The sequence below is a fragment of the Calliopsis andreniformis genome, chromosome 9 (assembly GCF_051401765.1).
Source record: "Calliopsis andreniformis isolate RMS-2024a chromosome 9, iyCalAndr_principal, whole genome shotgun sequence".
Taxonomy (NCBI): domain Eukaryota; kingdom Metazoa; phylum Arthropoda; class Insecta; order Hymenoptera; family Andrenidae; genus Calliopsis; species Calliopsis andreniformis.
The window spans coordinates 15,040,081-15,058,613 of record NC_135070.1 but is presented as its reverse complement, the minus strand read 5'-3'; the positions used below and the strand labels follow the sequence as shown (position 1 = coordinate 15,058,613).

Sequence of the window (18,533 nt, the reverse complement as noted above, 5' to 3'; positions counted from 1 at the left end):
CAAAAATTACTGTTAACAGATATTCAAGCAACCTTTTATTTTCAATAATTCACACAGAACTTTCGAAACGTAATCTTTCAAAATTACAAAATATATTATTAACATTGTAACAGCTTTTAAAAGCAATTTTAAAATATTTAACAGCATTTTATGATCAGCTTCCACTGGTTCAATTATTAAATTTTTTTAACAAGTTTCACGCATACATCCTATACATATATGCACGAATCAATACCGAACTGAACGTAAAGCTTTTTAATAATATCCATAAACTACAACACTACCTTGCGTGAAAACGGGACATACCATTTTCATGGTAAAAGTCACTCAAGATAATATCGCAAGCCTCGCTGAAACCTTTCCAGCGTCTCAAAAAATTTACTCATATATTCCCGCTATCAGGGCCAACGTTAACCGCCCTGTAACACAAACACGACTATAATATCCAAGAAAATTATATCTCCCAGCGTACCGCCATAGAAATAACAAACCCCAAGAGAAATGATCTACGCTGTCCACATTATTCCACGAAAGAGCTTACACTAATTTTCATCTGAGAAAAAATCGCGAAATGGAACGTCTGCTCGATGGCTCAACGCCCACGCGAGAAGGTACGAAGATCTCTACAGAAAAGTTCAACCTGTAACATTGGATGGTCGTCACGTGACGCAAGCCAGGGAAGAGAGGACGCACAGTAGCAGAGATACGTTCGCCGAATCTCATAGATAGTATACATATCATAACGCTTTAAAGGAGGAAGGGCTCGCAGGGATACAGAAGAGTTTCGCTAGACCGGATTCGCAGGGGTAAGTCAAGTGGCCGATAAGGCAAACGAAAGAAAAAAAAAAGAGATAAAATAAACAAAAAAAAAAAAGAGAAGCTTACTACGAGTTAGCACAGTACGGTATCAGGGGAGCGACATGTGCTGTGTCCATGGACTCTGTACAGAAAACACCCGACTCGTAACACACACCACAGCTACACCCCACGCGACACACGACACGACACACGCACGCGTACACAGAGGCATGTACACAGGTTCAACGACCACCGCCCTTTTACACATTTTATCGGTCCTTTTGACTTTGTAGATAGAGATACGACTTTTCTCATATGGCAGCGACACCGACGACGTCCGCGTCGGACGCCAGTCACCCGAGCCGCGGAAGTCGTCGTCGTTTGATCATGATTACCGTTAATCTCGTTATTATTATTATTACGTATCATTACGGTTATACACTTAAAGAGAGAGGAAACGACGGCGAGGAGTCAGATGATTAAACGATGAGGAGCTCGTAACGTCACGCCGCAACTGTTCTCGTCGGAGCATGTTTCTTTTGAAATTTCGGCGTGACGTCACCTTCATTATTGTATTAATAGCATTATAATTTATTCTTGTAACATCATTATCGTTATCGCTGCGATTCCTGCGATCATCGTCCACGTTCGCCGCGGCGTTCTTGGGGGGAAAGTGATTACGTTTCGCGGGGCAGATGGATGGGAAGAAGCGAAGGAACAGGACTACCAATTCTCTGTCTTCACAGTTTCAGGTCCCTAGTTTCTCTAAGCAACAGCTACTGCCGCGTGGAAAGCACTATTCTCGTTAGATCACCGAAGTTAACACGTTAAGTGCCCGCATTGGTCATTAGTGACCAACAATAAACATTACGTTCAGGTTGTGCTGGTTAGTTCGGTGCTCGACGTGTTAAACCATGCTAGGTGCTATGGGTACCTGGATCGCTGACCATCTGGGAACTTTCGTCAACTGTTGGCGAATTGATTGTTCTGGGGTTTACCTTAAACTGTGTTAGATCCTGTATTAATTATCAACGCAGAGTTTTAGATCTTTGCAAAGTACTTTTTAATTAATCTATTAACTGTCCTATGTTTGTTGAAAAATTTTGAATTATAGTAACTTGAACTGAATTTACGAGTTTGATTGTGGTAAGAAACAATGGCTGTCCAAAAGGATGTATAAACAGGAGAATTTTCTTAGGAAACAGTGGATGGAAAAATGTTGTGAGAGATTGATTCCTCCGCGGCGTATCGTGGCCGATGATCGCGACGAGTAATCGAAAGAAGAGAACTGGAAGAAAGAAAAATAAAAAGGCGAATTATATATCTATTATTGTATCGAGAGTTGTGCGCTGCGTTTGTGATTTAAGCTAGTTCGTTTGTAAATAAAGACTATTTAACTCTTTGACACGACAGTGTACTGTGCGAGTCTGGATTAATGCTTGCTACCCAGTCCAGTCGAAAACCACTCCTCTGGCATATGGAAACTAAGGGACATCGTAGAATTTTAATTGGATATTTCTGAGAAGAGCCAGAAGCTATTTGGTTTTCTAATTAAAGTAACTGCCCCCGCGGCAAAGTGTTTCACGTTTATCCTTTGATCTTGGACGTATTTTACATTAGAGAAATTCTTCGTTTCTGATTCTCTCTTTCATTTAAAGTCCATGTATAAACGAATTTTCCATTTAAGTATCTATGCACTTTCAAATTTTACTCGCAAACAACTTTTTTAATGGCAACCAGAACAATATAGTGCACAAGATATGAAATAAATAAATAAATAAATAAATATTACCTAAGTTTAAATAAACTCGGCACATTTCACTTGTTCCTTAGTTACATTTGAAATAATTGATGGAGATAAATCCAGATCAAAAAAGGACGAAATTATAATAGATATACAGAATGTTAAGATCTTATTCCCTAAATCTATTCTCTAAGAAGGAGATCAATCTTTGGGCAACACGTACAAGTTCCAAACTTGTTTCGCACCACTTCTGAAGTCATCTGTCAGTATCCATTCACTCCATGCAAGGCAGCTGCTCATACAAGAGGCACATGCCAATATTGTCCTCCAATGTAGTCCCTGTGTCCTGTCCAGGGCCAAAAGCCACTCTGATACGGAAGGGCGTTGCCCAGGTCTCCACGCGACAATTCCCTTCCTGATCCAGCTGGCTTTGATCACACAGAGAACTGCCACAGTGCTCAAGGTTGCAAATCCCAGCCTCGTTGTTTCCAGGCTGCGACATGAAATATTAAAATCGTTGATCGATTGGCATTTCTAGATTCTAAAATATTGTATCATAAAAGTCTACAATCTAAAAAAGTATGCCAAGAAATGGTATTAAAGAAAACTGTACATGAACTTCATAAATATATTACAAATCCCCGTTGACTGACAGTACTGATCACAGGAGGACCTACAAACCCACTTACCAGAGGAACTAGAGCAATCCTTTATCTACACCTACTGTCCACCTCGTATCCTCCCCAGTTCCCCAAAACAAAGTGAAAATACTACCGTGATAAATTCCTCGAAGTCACAAGGGATCAGAACTCTGTCTCTGCATCGCTCCTGATCGGAGGCCACAACGTTCGAGAGGCCATCCTGATCAATGGGATTCGCCCCTGAGCCTTCGATATCCATCTCGGTGTTGTTAGCTGAACCTGGACTGTTGGCCATATTCTGCGCAGTCGAGTTTCCATTCTCAACAGAGGACACGTTGTTACTTGTGTTATTCATGTTCAACAGCCTGCGGGGTCCAATTCGAAAAGACTCAGGTGTGCAAGGAGCGTAGGATATGCCACACATCCCCCTTTCCTGGCGAATGCACAGCAAGTAGTCCTGGCCAGCGAGAAACCTGCCATTGGATAAGTAGTTCAGGGTCTTTAGGGTGCCATTGAGGCCCTGGTAATATTGGAGGCAGTCGGTGGGGGCACGCTGCTCGAAGCCCAACTGGACGATCCTCATCTCCCACATTCGGGACTGCAGGCTCGTTGGCAGTCGAAAATCCAACTTTACTGGCTGATCGTTCTCGTTCACGTCTACGTACACTGCGAGAAACGAGCATAGGAACAGGTGATTCTACAGAAGTTCACGAGTTTTAGATGGTCAGGACTGTCGAACGGTAACTTCGACTACGCTACCCCTACACTAGGCTATTTTCTCAGATCTCGCAGGAGTCACGCAACTCTACGCGGCAAACGTCGAAGTGTAGTTGTACCGTACAAACTTTATGTGAACAAGAGGGTCTAGTAAACTAGGCGGAACAAGAGGAAAACTGTTAGTTGCGGTTCTCTCAAAGTCCTCTCAATTAAGGCGATACTTGATTAAAAGGATTATTTGGCCCCAAAGGCCAATAGCTTATTCATGTCATCTATTATGGAACAAACTGAACATGTGATACTGTTACTTAATTTACGCATGTTTTTAGCAGAAGTAAGAAAAATATTATCAAAGGAAATGAATTGGTCGATAACTGATATAGGGTTTCACATTTTCCTTAGAAATACAAGGAGAACTTTTACTAGGGAAATCTTGTTGAACAAAGCTCCCACACACCAATAGAGGGGGACTTATGGTCCTGCTAGTGACCTATATCTATGCATTGTATATGATGTGCTATGAAACTATTGTTACTGTTTAAACTGTGCCACCTGTGATAATAAACCACGTGCCAATGTGTGGCAGCTTTCCACTAGTAGCCTAAGGACTAGTCCAGTGGATCGAACTCAGCTTCGGAACCACTGGCGGAGGCGGATGGACCTGGCAATCATGTGGAAGGACTCCTTGGACCACATATCTCTGATTACCTCCCAAGGTGGTCCGATCAAGGATGATCAGCAATGATGAGAGGGAGATCAGGGCCAGTCCAAGGACCAGTCCAGGACCATCGGAACCCGCCAGAGGTCCCGGCGCGAGTGAGAAGTTCATGGTCTTCCAAGAATATTTACACCTTCTCGAAGAAGGTGGGGAACCAATCAAATAAGCTCTGCGGTAGGGGCAATTATAAAAATAATCGAACGAAAAGTACTTTACGAAAATTTGATATCTTCCCTAAAGTAATTATTGCAACATCAATTTCTGCTACAGATATTAATAACAATTACCTGCAGTGTCTCATGCAAGTTATTAACATTTATAATTATTAGTTAACGAGATCACTGCTTACGAGAAATAGCCTGAGTGTCCAAAACTCGTGAATTCCAGTACGATCTAGAAAAAGGACGAAGGAGATCGATTAGTCTCCTTGCAGAATGTGAACTTCTCCCAAGGCAAAATCGGCGAAAACTCTTGGGAAGTATACTCTCTCCTTCGTTCCTTCACACTCTTTCTTTTTCTTTCCAGAGGAACGTTGCAGTTTCGCTGCAGAGATTGATTGTTTCACGCTCTCCCGTGGAAACGATATTACCGAGATTTTAATCGGGTACGGAAAACTTCTCGTGGAGATTTATTGCGCGAATTTAATTTATCAAGTTTGAAGAGAGTTGTTTAATAAGAAGTGGGAATGAAAGCTGCGGGAAACTGCAAAGTTGCGACTTCTTAAGGGGAGAAATTTTTGGAGTTTATGGAAATTTAATGGATACCATGAGGATGGTGTGTTAATATTCCAACGTTACTTCCTATTCTAATCTCTTCAAGAACGACTTCATTAAAGAACGTACTATTTCTATTATCTTTATATTATTCACTTTTGTCAGATGACTTCTTGAAGCAAAGCCGATTTTAAGATTTTCATTACTTCATTTATTAAATTAAAACGAGAGGCAACGAGATAAGTAGGTATTTACATTGGAACAACGTTCAAATGTCTGATTTATTTAATTTGATAAAATAATGGAATTCATAAAGAATCTGGAAATCCATAAAAATATTTCCAATCATTTTTCAGGAATTTTTTGGCAAATCTTTTTAACTTACAATGCTGACCGCTGTTCCAGCCACACATTTGAATCACCCTGTTGCCGGTTCTGATTTCCATGATGTCTTCGTCACATACGCCCGTCCTCGCATTGGGCTGACCCTACGACGATCGATAAGTCTCTTGAATGAACAGGTCGTACAGTAAATGCGGACGATTTTTATCACCCGACCGATACATATGTATTCGAATGCTTAAAGCAGTGGCTAGATTGCAGACAGCACCTTTTAACCGACAACCAGTTTCCACGGCTCTTTAATTAACTGGTAGACGACTCGAGGAAATTATCAAGATTCTTTCGATTCGTTTTTCTCGAGAATCAGAACTAATTACTTCGATCGGCTTGTTTATGTAATTAATTTAATGCGCTTCTTCATCGTGCGATATTACGTCCTAGAAATCCTATAGATTTTCAAACTTTTATGAAACCTGAGTGGAATTTGTGGTAAATGATTATCGATATCGAATGAACGTCTCTTTGGAGATCTTTTGATAATTACTAATTCCCAAGAGTAATATTGAAATTTAAGGAATTCGTACTTGTGGCCATACATTCGAAAGTTTGTAAAGGTTTGTTAAACTATTACGAAATTGTTTTTGAAAGAGTTTGTTAATTTTTTTATTCGAGAAAGGAAAGGTACAGAAAAGGTATAGCATCTAAAGGAGTAGATAGGCAGCGTGTCTGACAATGGACGGTCTATTTTCACTCGCAGTCTATCTTCTATATTCTGTTCCACTTCTATAACAGAGACCACAGTGGAAACATAATACATATTTTGTCGACTCAAAGCCTCTGATAAGTACTTACCCGTACAATGTCGTTTGGTTATCCTACTACTTCAGTTTTTTATTCTTTTACTCCACTCCGCACTGTGATGTAGAATGAATGAAAATACAGTACTGTGAAAGGAGGAGTTACTCAGAAAGATTTTTAATTTTACTTTCTCAAGCTGTTGTATTATCGAATTGTCTTTCAATATAAAAATTAATAATGGAACAAGTATATAAACCATCATTTGCTGCTTTATTTCAATAGAACTTATTCAGTCGAACGTTGCAAAGAATGTATAGCATGTTTCGCCTCGAGGCATGCCGATATACAGATATGTACATATGCATAAGGATGTTACAGCAGTGTCGTTAACCCTCTATACTATACAGTAACTTGCAACCCAAGCATGCGATGATTGTAGCGTTGCAAAAGTGAGCTCTAGTTCTAAAACGCACGCTGTGAACCAGCCATACGTTTCTTTTCTCAACATAGTAGACTGTCGATTTAAAATGTAAAAAAATATTCCATAACTTTTTTCACTTTTCTCGTGACCCAGAAACGAGATGGAAATGGAAAATCATATTTTACAGTATACTCATGTTTTTGGTGAATATAAAATTTCGCTGGCTGCGTAATTTATTTTCCTAAAATTACGTTATTCCGTAAATTCGTTGGAGCTACCATGAAACCAGGAAATTTAAATGAAACCCTCAATACTACAAAACAAGCATAACATTTCATTTTATACAAGTTACAAAATATTACAAGCTACATTTCACCTACTCCACTCTTCGCTAGACCACAACCCCGAATCCACAAACCAAGTGAGGTCTAACCAAATTAACCCACCTCTAAACAGTCCTCCTCAAAGATTCATTCCCCTGGCCCGGAGGTCAGGATGATTTACAATCTCGAAATTTTATGCGTCGACGTGGCTAAATCTCGCGACGTGGTTCCCCTCAGTGCTCGTATAACCGAGGGCGAACCGTTCGTCCTGCGGAGTCGTATTTTCGTTTAGCAGACCCTTGGTTGGGCAATTAACTGTGAAACACGGTGGCAGCCAGCGAAGTTGTGTCGGGGGTGGTTCGTGCCCGTCCATATCCCTCGCGTTTACGTTTGGGACAGCGTTGAAAAGCGTGTCAGCGGAATCACGAATGCGTAGTATTTGCAAGGGGTTAATACGCCGTTAGTAGAGCAAAGAATGACAAAGCTGCGTGGCTTACTATGTTGAAGTGGACGAAATCGATCCTTAGCTGGTTGACCTGCCTATCGATCTTCCGCACGGCCACTGAACAGTTCATGGGCCCGTCAATGAGGTTGGGAAAGCCGGGGCTGGTTACGTAGGTCAGATTATTTTGCACCTCCTGGTCGCAGCTCGTCGTAACTTGTGACAAAAGAAGAGGCCATGAATGATAACGCCAAGTGGCGGAGGGTAAGACCGCGTCCAATTGGACGATGGACGTGGTCAGTCTATTTTTATGCGCGCATAGGGAAACGTTTCCTCCGACGGAGAATATCTGCTCGAAAATATTGATCCAGTTTCAGTCTGTTCCATGCACGGGAAACAAAGAATTCGAGTGCGCTCGTGTGGTCAGAATGTGCCCACAATACACGGATCATCGATAAGGACCTTTTCCCTGTTGCTCTTTTTGGGTCCTTTGTGCTCGTTGCCACACGGTCCAAGATCGATTGTCCGAACTAATCGTATGACACAGTGGTTGGGTAGTTGGACTCTGTTTTCGCATGCAGAGGAAAAGTTTGATTTTATATTGTTTTATTAATGCCACTGTTAGACTGATTTTTGAGAAACAATTCTTTCTGTACTCATTTTTGAGAATAGTTGCTGATATCTTCTAATTAGCCTAAGAAATAAAATTGAAGCCTTTTGAATAAAGATTTTGCAATTCTTTTTAAGTAGATAATTCCCTTCGACTGTCAGCTGAACAATGATTTTATTAACAGCTGTTTCATATTATTATTAAACTAAAATGAGTTACCTAGTTGAACCAAATTTATTCTCAAAATTTCGAAATTGATTTTCCCGCAATAGTGGCTATACATCCACATTTACGATCCATTTCAAAATCGATTCCACTCGAGGGTTTTACGCCTTTCGAAAGTTTCATGCGACGCAGATATGCTGATATTTTTACGATGCTGGGACGATGATAACGGGAAAAGAAGTTGCTGTACTCCTACAACATGGGAAACTGCGGCAACGGTACCGCGATAAATTATGATACCCGACTCGATAGTGCGCGCCATGTTTACGCGTAAAATGGGACAAAGATTAATGCTGAGAAGCCAGTCTAACACCGAAAAGCATGCCGAGACCGATGATCGTGGCCAGGAAATCAAAGAACAGGTACCGTTTACTTCTTGCGTGACTTTTTGCGTGAATTCTTCGCTAATGATTCGCGAAATGAAAATGACTACTATAAGTTTAGGACCAGTAGTACTTTACTTTTTCCTAGAACAGTGTGATATGTGCGGCATATAATTAATTTAAAGCTAGACCCTTTCATATTTTCTAAACTTCAATATTTTCATATTTTTTGCTTGTTTTTGGAAACGAAATTTTTCACGGAAAGAGTAAATTGAAAAATCAACGTTACACGAAACCAGGAAAATATTTCCTGGAATAATTTTCACAGAATTCATTAAATCGCTAAAATAGCGATTTCAATATTGAAAAAACAGCGATACAGAAGAGGTAGAAAGAAGCAAGCTGAAAGAAAATTATATCCTTGGACGGAGATGAAATCATTTCGAAACCGCAAGAAATGCTCGTTAAAGGATCGACTGGTAACGTAATTAAGATTTGGGAGGGGTACAATTAGAGCAGAGTGGCGCGGAGAAGTTCCATGGCGTAAAACCACCGACGGGGAATTACCAAAGGTCATTCCTGGAGAAGTTCAGAAGTTGAGCGAACTATTTTCGCGGAGGGTTTATTAATCGCAACGCGACGGTCTCGTAAGCAGCCCGGAGTCCCGATAATGAGTTCCTCATTCAACCGTTCCGCGGTCGTTTTAGAGTCACGGGGGCTCTATTCAAGGCAGCTGCAACCCCAGGGAAACGGTTGGCAGCTCCGCGCGGACATTTTTCTCCCTCTTTTGCTCGGAAAACAAGCCGGCGGACAGCCTTAAAAATTTACTGAGCGGTGCCTCTGCGGAGAGCAATGTCTCGTTAGGTCCTTAAGACCTAACCTTCTCATTAGCCGCATTTTCACTTCGTTTCCCTTCCTTCCTTCCTTGCTTTGCAGGTTCTTTCGTCGCGCGAACCAGTATGAGCAGCCGATTATTTGTAAGAGGGTTACATTTCGGATGGAATAATTGGGCTACGAGTGATAAAAGTGGAATGGTAATTGAAGATAATTTCGTTTCAGCTTATTAGGAAGTAGGATTAAGTTTGTTTTTTCTTATAAAGTTCATGGCATGTAAAGGTACACGTCTTTGTAGTTATTTGAAAGTGAAGCTTCACAGACTTCGATGGGCTATCTGCTACTTTTAATTGGAAATTCCTTTAAAGCTTAACCTTTTGTGGAGAAGTGTACGTATATAGATGAATGATTTTTGAGTACGTACAATCTGTGTGAAGTTGATTTCCATTTTGTTTGTATTTCGTTTATTTCAAATTATTAAATTTCGTGGTGTATGGTTACTGTGAGTGTTATATAATCATTTACTCTATAAAGCAATTGTCGGAGCATTCCTGAAAAGGAGAATTAATCGATTCAATGAAATCAGTTGAAATAATGGAACAAAACACGTGTTCAGATAGTGTTCCACAATCGCCCAATGTAGACAATCATTCTCCAGAAGCAGGCTATTGAAAAGGAAGTTTGATTGTAGCGATAATATTATACGAAATTTATTAATTAAATTAATCAATGGCTGTTCGAAAAATATTTATTTGTCTTCGAGTGTTATCAAATTATTTCTGTCGCGTTATTGTCACGGCGCTACTGTCATAAAAAATTAACAGCAGGATAGATTTAATGGAAGAATATTCAAAGCACTCGATAATAGAGAGATAATATAACACTTTTTACATTTTGTTATACTTTTGCTATTTTATATGTCTGTTTCTATCATTCCACAATCTTTTGTTTGTTATTTACTATCTCTAATTTCAACGATTTTAAGCAAATTTTATGCCAAGTCTTAAAATACCTCTCATGCTGCAGTAAGAACGGTCTAGTTGGAAGTCAAGGATGGGGAATACGGAAACTGGTTGAAAACACGTTCTCGTTTTTACAGAACATACATTCGGTATGCATAACTGAATGTAAAGCAGCTGGTTCGATGCTGAAGGTGTCGACAACCAAACTGACTGAGAGAAGCAATTACATAGCAGAGAGCCACTGCCACATAAAAATTACTTTCTCTCCGAGTCATTCACGAAAACGATCGATAACGAGTGGCTAATTGAGTGACGAGCATCAGAAAGATTGTGTCGCAGCCATCGTATTTTTCCCGAATCGAATCGATAACCGACGACAGTAACTCGTGATTCAGGTTTTAACCCGTTCTCCACTTGTGGAATTGCTCAGATTTTACCGCTATAATGGCGAACAGTGCCTCTATGAAATTTCCTGTGACTAACTAGTTACGAAACGTTATCTTATCTTAATAAAATTAATACGAAATTATTTGACAGGATAGGAAAGTGAGATCACATCTTTTTGGGGAAATTATGGGTTCATTGATAAAAACGTAAATATCGAGATAGTGAAAAGTTTAAAATAGGAAGAACTGACAGTTGAAATTCTGCCAGAGTAAGCATGGGAATGTGTATTTATAGTACAAGTATTGTCAGTAGGTGTACGAACACTCACTTAAAAAAGTTGAGAAGTAGATCAATGATATTTTTGTAGAATAGCTTTTAGAAGGTCTACTAAAACTTTAGAAACGCGAAAGTTATACGACCAACAAAGATCCAGTATCAAATTCAGTTTAAAATCAATAGAGTTCAGCGTAGAAAACAATATCGCAGAAAACACATAGAGAGTATCAAGCGAGATATCTGAAACGCTTTTTATGTATTGTATCTAGCGTGTCTTGTGAACCAAAAAGCTACTACACACTATAGAGGTTTTATCAACTGACCTCAAAAATAAAATACTACAAAATTTCTATACGAGAAAACCATTTATCTTCGTATTTGTTGAAAATATTTGCAGCATTAGAAGAGTTAGATATTTTTATTGAAGAATAATATCTGTTAACTCTTCGGCAATTTTTATAAAGATTGTTATAGACAAAAATTGTCCATAAGATTACTAACAGAGTTATTGATTCTTCACTTAACAAGCAAGATAATTCAATTTCTTGTATGTCTAGTGGTAATGATAAACAATATCATAGAAAGACATCATCATCTCTGTTAGCTAACACTTATTGTCGTACTTTAAACAAGACTGTGCAATGTACACAGTGAAAGGAGCATCAAGTTCTACCTGTCACACATCAGCTCATGAACCATAGACGAGAAATGAAAATACGCTTTTCTAATGAATTACTCCCCCAGTTGTAAATTACAAGAAATTGTTTGGAAATACTTTCAGCTTGTTAAATAATTTAAAGTAAACGCATAAATTCCAAAAATAATCAATTAACGGAACCGATAATAGACTTCATAATTCGCGGGGAATGGAACTTCAGAACAGGTGAAAATTAACCAATCACGTTTATTTACGAAATTACCTTCTTGTCTCAGAAGGGTATAAATACAACCCGTGAGGGGCAATTTCTCAGTTGCCTGCGTGGCACCGCGGGGGACGGACCTCTCCTGGGGTTCCGGGGTAAGTACCTTTTCTCTGACTAACCCGCCTTAGCCCTTGGCCCTACATCTTCAGTACTTAGTAGTGGTCTAATGGTATCTAGTACTACCTAGTAGTGGTCTAATGGCACCTAGTAGTGTTCTAGTGGTATCTAGTAGTACCTAGTAGTGGTCTAATGGCACGTAGTAGTGTTCTAGTGGTATCTAGTAGTACCTAGTAGTGGTCTAATGGCACCTAGTAGTGGTCTAGTGGTATCTAGTAGTACCTAGTAGTGGTCTAATGGTATCCAGTAATGGTCTAGCTATACCTAGTAGTACTCTAGTGTTACCTCTTAATTGTCCTAGATAGAAAAAGCATTGTTGTTGCCGTCATGTATTTTCGGCAGGTGTATCCAGTCTGTAGCGTCTTTTATACGCTAATAAGTAAAGTAAAAAATGTATTAATTATTTCACTGCAGTAATGTCACACTGTCTATATTATCGAACCACCATTATTAACCGTGTAATGTACGCTTAACAAACATCATCACATAGCGATTCTGAAACAGAAATTGGTGAAAAGGTCGCAAATACGCAAGACTGATCTCTTTATCTGGGACAGACGGACGAGCGAGGCGCAACGCAATTAAGTAACTGTATAACTCGTGCCGTACGTTCTTCCCTGGTTCGTACCAAGCGTATTCCTCTCGTTTCCCTTATTCTTCGTGCTCTTTTCCTCGTTTCTTTTTCCGCGCCGAAGGAGAACGCGTTCCACGAGATCGTACCTTTCGGCGCGCGATACCGTTAACTAAAATCGACGCTCACCGAACTGAATTGTCCGCCGCGTACAAAATGGAGCAGACAGCCCAATTTATTTATAGCGTGTCCTAGCTCATTAAGGATGCGAGCCGCTCAAGATACCTTGAAACCCACCGACGATGTCTCAACAAATCGTTACCATTAATGTAACTCGTCGATATCGAAATCGATTATTTCAAAGTTGTGGTCGACGGGTGACACTATATGGGGGATTTGTGATAATTCGTAGCACGATCAAAGGGGGACTTTTCGGGTGAAAGCTTTGGTAATCGAATCGAGTCAAATTTGGGAACACTGATTAATACTTAATATTATGCAGAGGCGTAGTTACTGGTGAGCTTATTGTGACAGGTAGAAGTAATTTCTTTTGAAGAAATAATCCTACTTATTTTTCTTATTTTCTTCCACTTTCTTTCCAAGTCAATTAAGGAACGATAATTTGAAAATCATTTTCTGTCGTATAATAAAATTTCATTACGCTAAAACAACTTGTTTCTAAAATCAGATATTTCATAGTTTGAGAAGCTGGAGACTCTGCAAATGAAATCTTCCCGTTTCTCAAACGTTCATGTCGGCAATTTCGCAAAAACTGATAAGCGGATGAAATAACCAGTTAAGAAAGCAGTAACTCCGCAAATTACTTTCAAGAGTATTTCACTGAACTAACTCGAGTGTCTGAACGATTTGTCAAGAGACAAGCCAACAAAGATAGAAACTCCGCGAACTCTCGGTATTGATGAGAAGCAACTTTGTGTATACAGAGTGTGATAAAAGTTTGCAACAGTGAAATCTTTGTGCGAGTTTAGTGTACTGATATTAATGGTACAGTGCACCGTGTGGCAAAGTTTCAGACGCGATATACGTGAAATGTTCCACGCGAAATGAGAATGCAACGTCTATAAGTGCTTCCATACAGAAGACTGAGCAATTTGCGATTGCCAGTACCCGTTGTCTGTGAGAACAGTCGACGCAGAGAGTGGAAATGTCATTTACTTTTAGAATGGAACAAAAAATTTCGTGCAACACTTTTACACTGCCTAGACTGACGCAACGTGGATTTTAATAATTATGTTTCATCGCTGTTCCAGCTGTGTAATGGTCTATATAAAGCTGGATTATAATTTCGCTAGCTACGTATCAACTTAAATATTGAATATCGATAAAATTTACTCGGCTTATCGAGAGAAATAAAATATCTACGTTTGCATGTTTTGCAAGTATTAAAAAGGAAGATCATGTAAATATAAATATCAAAGTGTTTTTATAAAAAGTTGTAATAAGAGTGCTTTGTATAGTTCTATAGTTATATCTAAGCCACTACCGCAGACGTAAAAAATGCATCTGAGGTAGAGTTTATATACGAATGAACTAGCGAAAGGAACTAGTGTTCTATTTTCTGAGAGCAGGAAAATTCGTAAAGTAAATTCGATTTCCTAACGATGTCAGTCTTGGATCGTTGATCCAATATATCGTTGATCAACTTTGTGCATTCCAATATGTCAACTGTAAATGCATTATAGTTTCTTTCTTCATTTATTTATTGGACTAATGAACGTATTGCACCCTAATAAAGAATCGAAATAAAAAAATTTCAAAGTTATATTATTCATAAAGGACAGGGTTAAACTTTTACCCTGCTCGAGGAATACTCAATAATACAAGCTTCATTTAAAAAACAGGGAGGAATTTCGTTTGAGTTAATCGTATCGACCGATTGATAAATTATGAACGTTTCGCGAAAATGTCCCGAAACTCAAACCACAAGTACGCGCTGTCCGTTTGTTCCCGAACTGAAAATTTCCAAGATAGAATCTATGAAACGCTCGCTCGCTGAATGGAACATAACAGGCTATACTTACATATGCAACACACGCCGAAACCAAGCGCGCACGGTCCATGGGACTTTCCTCGTTGAATACGGCACTCATACGTGTTCATGCATATCCCTTGTCGCCGTTTGTCCTGCGAGAGACACTCCTCTTGCACCGGTGTGGGAAAGAAGTTGAGAACTGCAACCGGTAGCGAGGGAAAATTCAAAGATAACGAAACCACGATGCACTACGGGATCTCTTTGAACAGCGGTTACCCTTAATGCACCCAGAAAAGATGGAGAAACTCTTTGCAGATGATTTCAACGACTATGGTCTGCTTTTAAATAAGCGAATACACTTGAAAGAAAGAAAATTCTTGAGACGTAATTGTAACAGGTGGGTTTTGAGAAACTTTGAAGTAACAAGTGTTTGCTGTGCTTTTGTAACTCATGAATATTATAGTGTACAGTGATATGAATCTTACTCGATTTGTCGAGTGTTCTTATATTTTATTCTGATTAATAAACATTGATATTAGCTGATTACCTGTGTATATGGATTTCTAAAGGTACATGTTGATGGGTTTTTTGATAAACTCTTTCGAATAAATAAAAGATTTGAAATTGATTGACTCAATTGTCCGACAAGATCATATGAAAACTTTAAAGCAGCTTTTGCATTGCTTTAGCTATAAAACGTGTAGATAAAATTAGTGGGGATGTTAATTAGTTACCGTGTACGAAGTAAGGGATAATATATTGTGAAATTCTTTGCTTCAGAGATCTTCAAAATTGAATACCAAATCCTCATGATTCTCGCGACAGAATTCGAGCACGAGACACCTTGGAACTTCGGTGTGAATAGGGAAGTGTTTGCTACGCTCTCATAATTCATGAATATTATAATTAACAGTTGCACGAATCATGCATTTCGCGTGGAGTATGTTAACACTCGGGTAAAATCACGTCTCATTCAGATTAATAAACATGACTATAGTAATGAATAAGCAATTAGTGAGATGATTAAATCACGAAATTTCGAACTTATAGACAAAGGGATGTTGGATTATCCTTTCCCATTGATTATTAACTAACGTCCCGTTTCCGTCATTCCATAAATCAATATTTACTACAACATTTACTTAAATAAATAAATTTACCTTTAAAGCCCAATTTAATTTTAAATATTGCATAGATATCGTATTAGAATAATTTAACATAAACAATCTGATGAACTCTGTATGCAAATATCTATTTTGCATGTTCCACAGTATTTATTCATGTTTATTCATTAGATACGAGAGCACTATCAAACTAAAATTTTAAAAGCATCGACAAACGATCCAAAAAATGGAGATAATCCAGACGAAAAATTGACAAATTTACAGACACAGAGGATGCACAAAAATGAAACTTTTACTTGAACAATGAGGACTTCCGAAAGGTACTTTCCAATCGTCAAATATTCAGCTTTAACAAAAGGTAGACACTATATATCAACGACCAATTTCGACTTGGAAATACCACGAATCTCAAAGCCCAGAGAAACTGTTCTCCCTTGCAACCGAAAAAGTGCATCGGCCACCCGCAAAGGGTGAAACGCGGAAAGGGCGCGAAGGGTGTCGAACTCACTCCTTGAGATTGAATTCTTGTTCGAATCCAGCTCGTCGGACGGCCTGTCGACGGTCTGGCTCGGCCACAGGTTCAAGCCCAGCAGCGACCACTGATGCGTGTTGAGCGGGAAGATGATCAGAACGCAAACACCGCTCGACATTCGCGATAAAGCATTCCACCGTGCTTCCATCGAAAACGAGGTGCTCACGAGCGCGACGAATTGCAGCAGCCCAAGCGCAAAGTGTCCGAAGATCATGGCCGAAGCTGGTCGAGTTCACCTCCGACGACGTGCATCCGCGCGTTTCACACGAATCCTCAAAGCACACCAGCGAAAGACGACTGACCGACTGGCTGACCGTGTAAGTAACTGCCTGCTTGGGCCTAGCACATGTTGGGCCCCTGCCACGGTCACTTCGGCTACAACCACGGGTTACCGCTACCGCCAGCAATCGCGAATGTCCTCTCCTTGATATCCAGATCAGCCTCTGGCAGCAGGCCTAGAGTGAAATGTTGCTAATTGGGTTGAAGAAAACTTGATGGGCTCGCGGCTCGATGTCGATTATGGTAATCGTGCTTGTGATCTCTTTGGAATACGCGAGAGGATGATTTGCTTTTAATGGATTGAATGTTGAATTTCAGCTCCTCGATGAAACTTCGGAAACTGCTTAAGAAATGATATAGTTGTGTTTGGTAACAGAGGGAAATTATTCTGTTAATTTCTTTGTAGTTTTAGCTTTCTGTTCTTCTATATTAATATTTCAGCTTGCAGAGTATGCTTATTCATTTTATGTAAGCTTTAATAGCGGGGGGTTACTGATGACATGTGGATGAGGATTTTTTGTTACTTCTTTTTTCCTGACTATCGTCTAATCCTGGGCTGCCTATTAATTATCCCAGTTTTCCATCGTTGAAATTAATAACTATTCGGAAACCTGTATACCTACATGTATGCAGGTTTATACAAACTTTTTTTTGTCAGCCTCTTAACCCATTAAGGGTGGAAAGCAAGTTAACTTACGAGAGGAAATATGTACACTTTCGATCAGACAAAATAATTTGTTGCGAAAATTGAATGGAGGATGAAAAAGCTGCTTCATTTTTAAGAGACTCTATATCCATCCCTTGTTCTTTCTATCGTAGATTTAAGTTTGAGAAATTGAGAAACATATATCGTTAGAGATAATATATTCCTTCTTTATGACTTTTGTGAAACTGCATATGCGGAAATTAGTTTGAATAGTAGAAAAAATATAAATTAATTAATTATTCATTAATTAGTTATTAGCAAGTCAATTTATGGCTCAATGGCTATTGTGGAGACCTTCAGCTATCCTCCTTTTGTTTTCAGCGACGCTCGACGTGACAATATCTTCTCGCCTAGACCAGGGGTTAAACACTTCTAAACGTGTGCACTCAATATCCAATCGATCATGTTATCAATCAAAGTTATTGAACGGTGTACAGTTCATGTACTATACTCGCTGTCTTTGGAAAAACCAGAGTATACATATAGCGTAATTATGAGATACAATTTAGTGTTACAGTGTGATAAGGACGCTTTCTGTTTCTTCTCCTTCTTCCTCAAAGTCTCGGGTAAGTTTAATAAGAAAACTTTGCATTGATCAATCTGCTCTGATTAACAGGTAAACGCATCCTCTTTCAATTGATCTTAAGCTTTAATTAGAAAAGCCAGTGTTCACTAATCTTTAATCAGAGTTAAATTTAATCGACTTAATTCTAATTGAAAATTTTATCGTGTTTTTCCGCGGCCTGAATTTAGCTAAAGTGCTTAAATATTCTCGGTATACTCCAACGTTAATCAGGAAGCGTGGGTCTGCAAAGTTTCACAATTTTAATCTGGGAACGTGTTCGCCTTTCAATTTATTTTGATTTAAATGAAGGAACTTATCTTCTTTCTAATCTGTTGTGACTTCAGGTCGGAGATTTAGTATTCCTTCATTTATCTTAAAAGCATCCCAGCATTTTCTCATGTTTCATTTATTAATTTTGTTAACCGTATTAATAATTTTTCATTTTTTAA

General features: G+C 39.1%; 1 protein-coding gene across 1 annotated transcript; it reads right to left on the bottom strand.

Annotated features, from left to right (window-relative positions):
• Nucleotides 1-2,778: 2,778 nt before the first annotated feature.
• LOC143183427 (uncharacterized) lies at nt 2,779-16,748 on the bottom strand. Its single transcript, XM_076384944.1, has 6 exons — nt 16,511-16,748; nt 14,928-15,077; nt 7,713-7,873; nt 5,717-5,819; nt 3,317-3,849; nt 2,779-3,035 (listed from the first exon to the last, which is right to left on the bottom strand). Exons 1-6 carry the CDS (start codon nt 16,746-16,748, stop codon nt 2,817-2,819), a joined length of 1,404 nt encoding a protein of 467 aa, XP_076241059.1. The 3' UTR covers nt 2,779-2,816.
• Nucleotides 16,749-18,533: the final 1,785 nt, after the last annotated feature.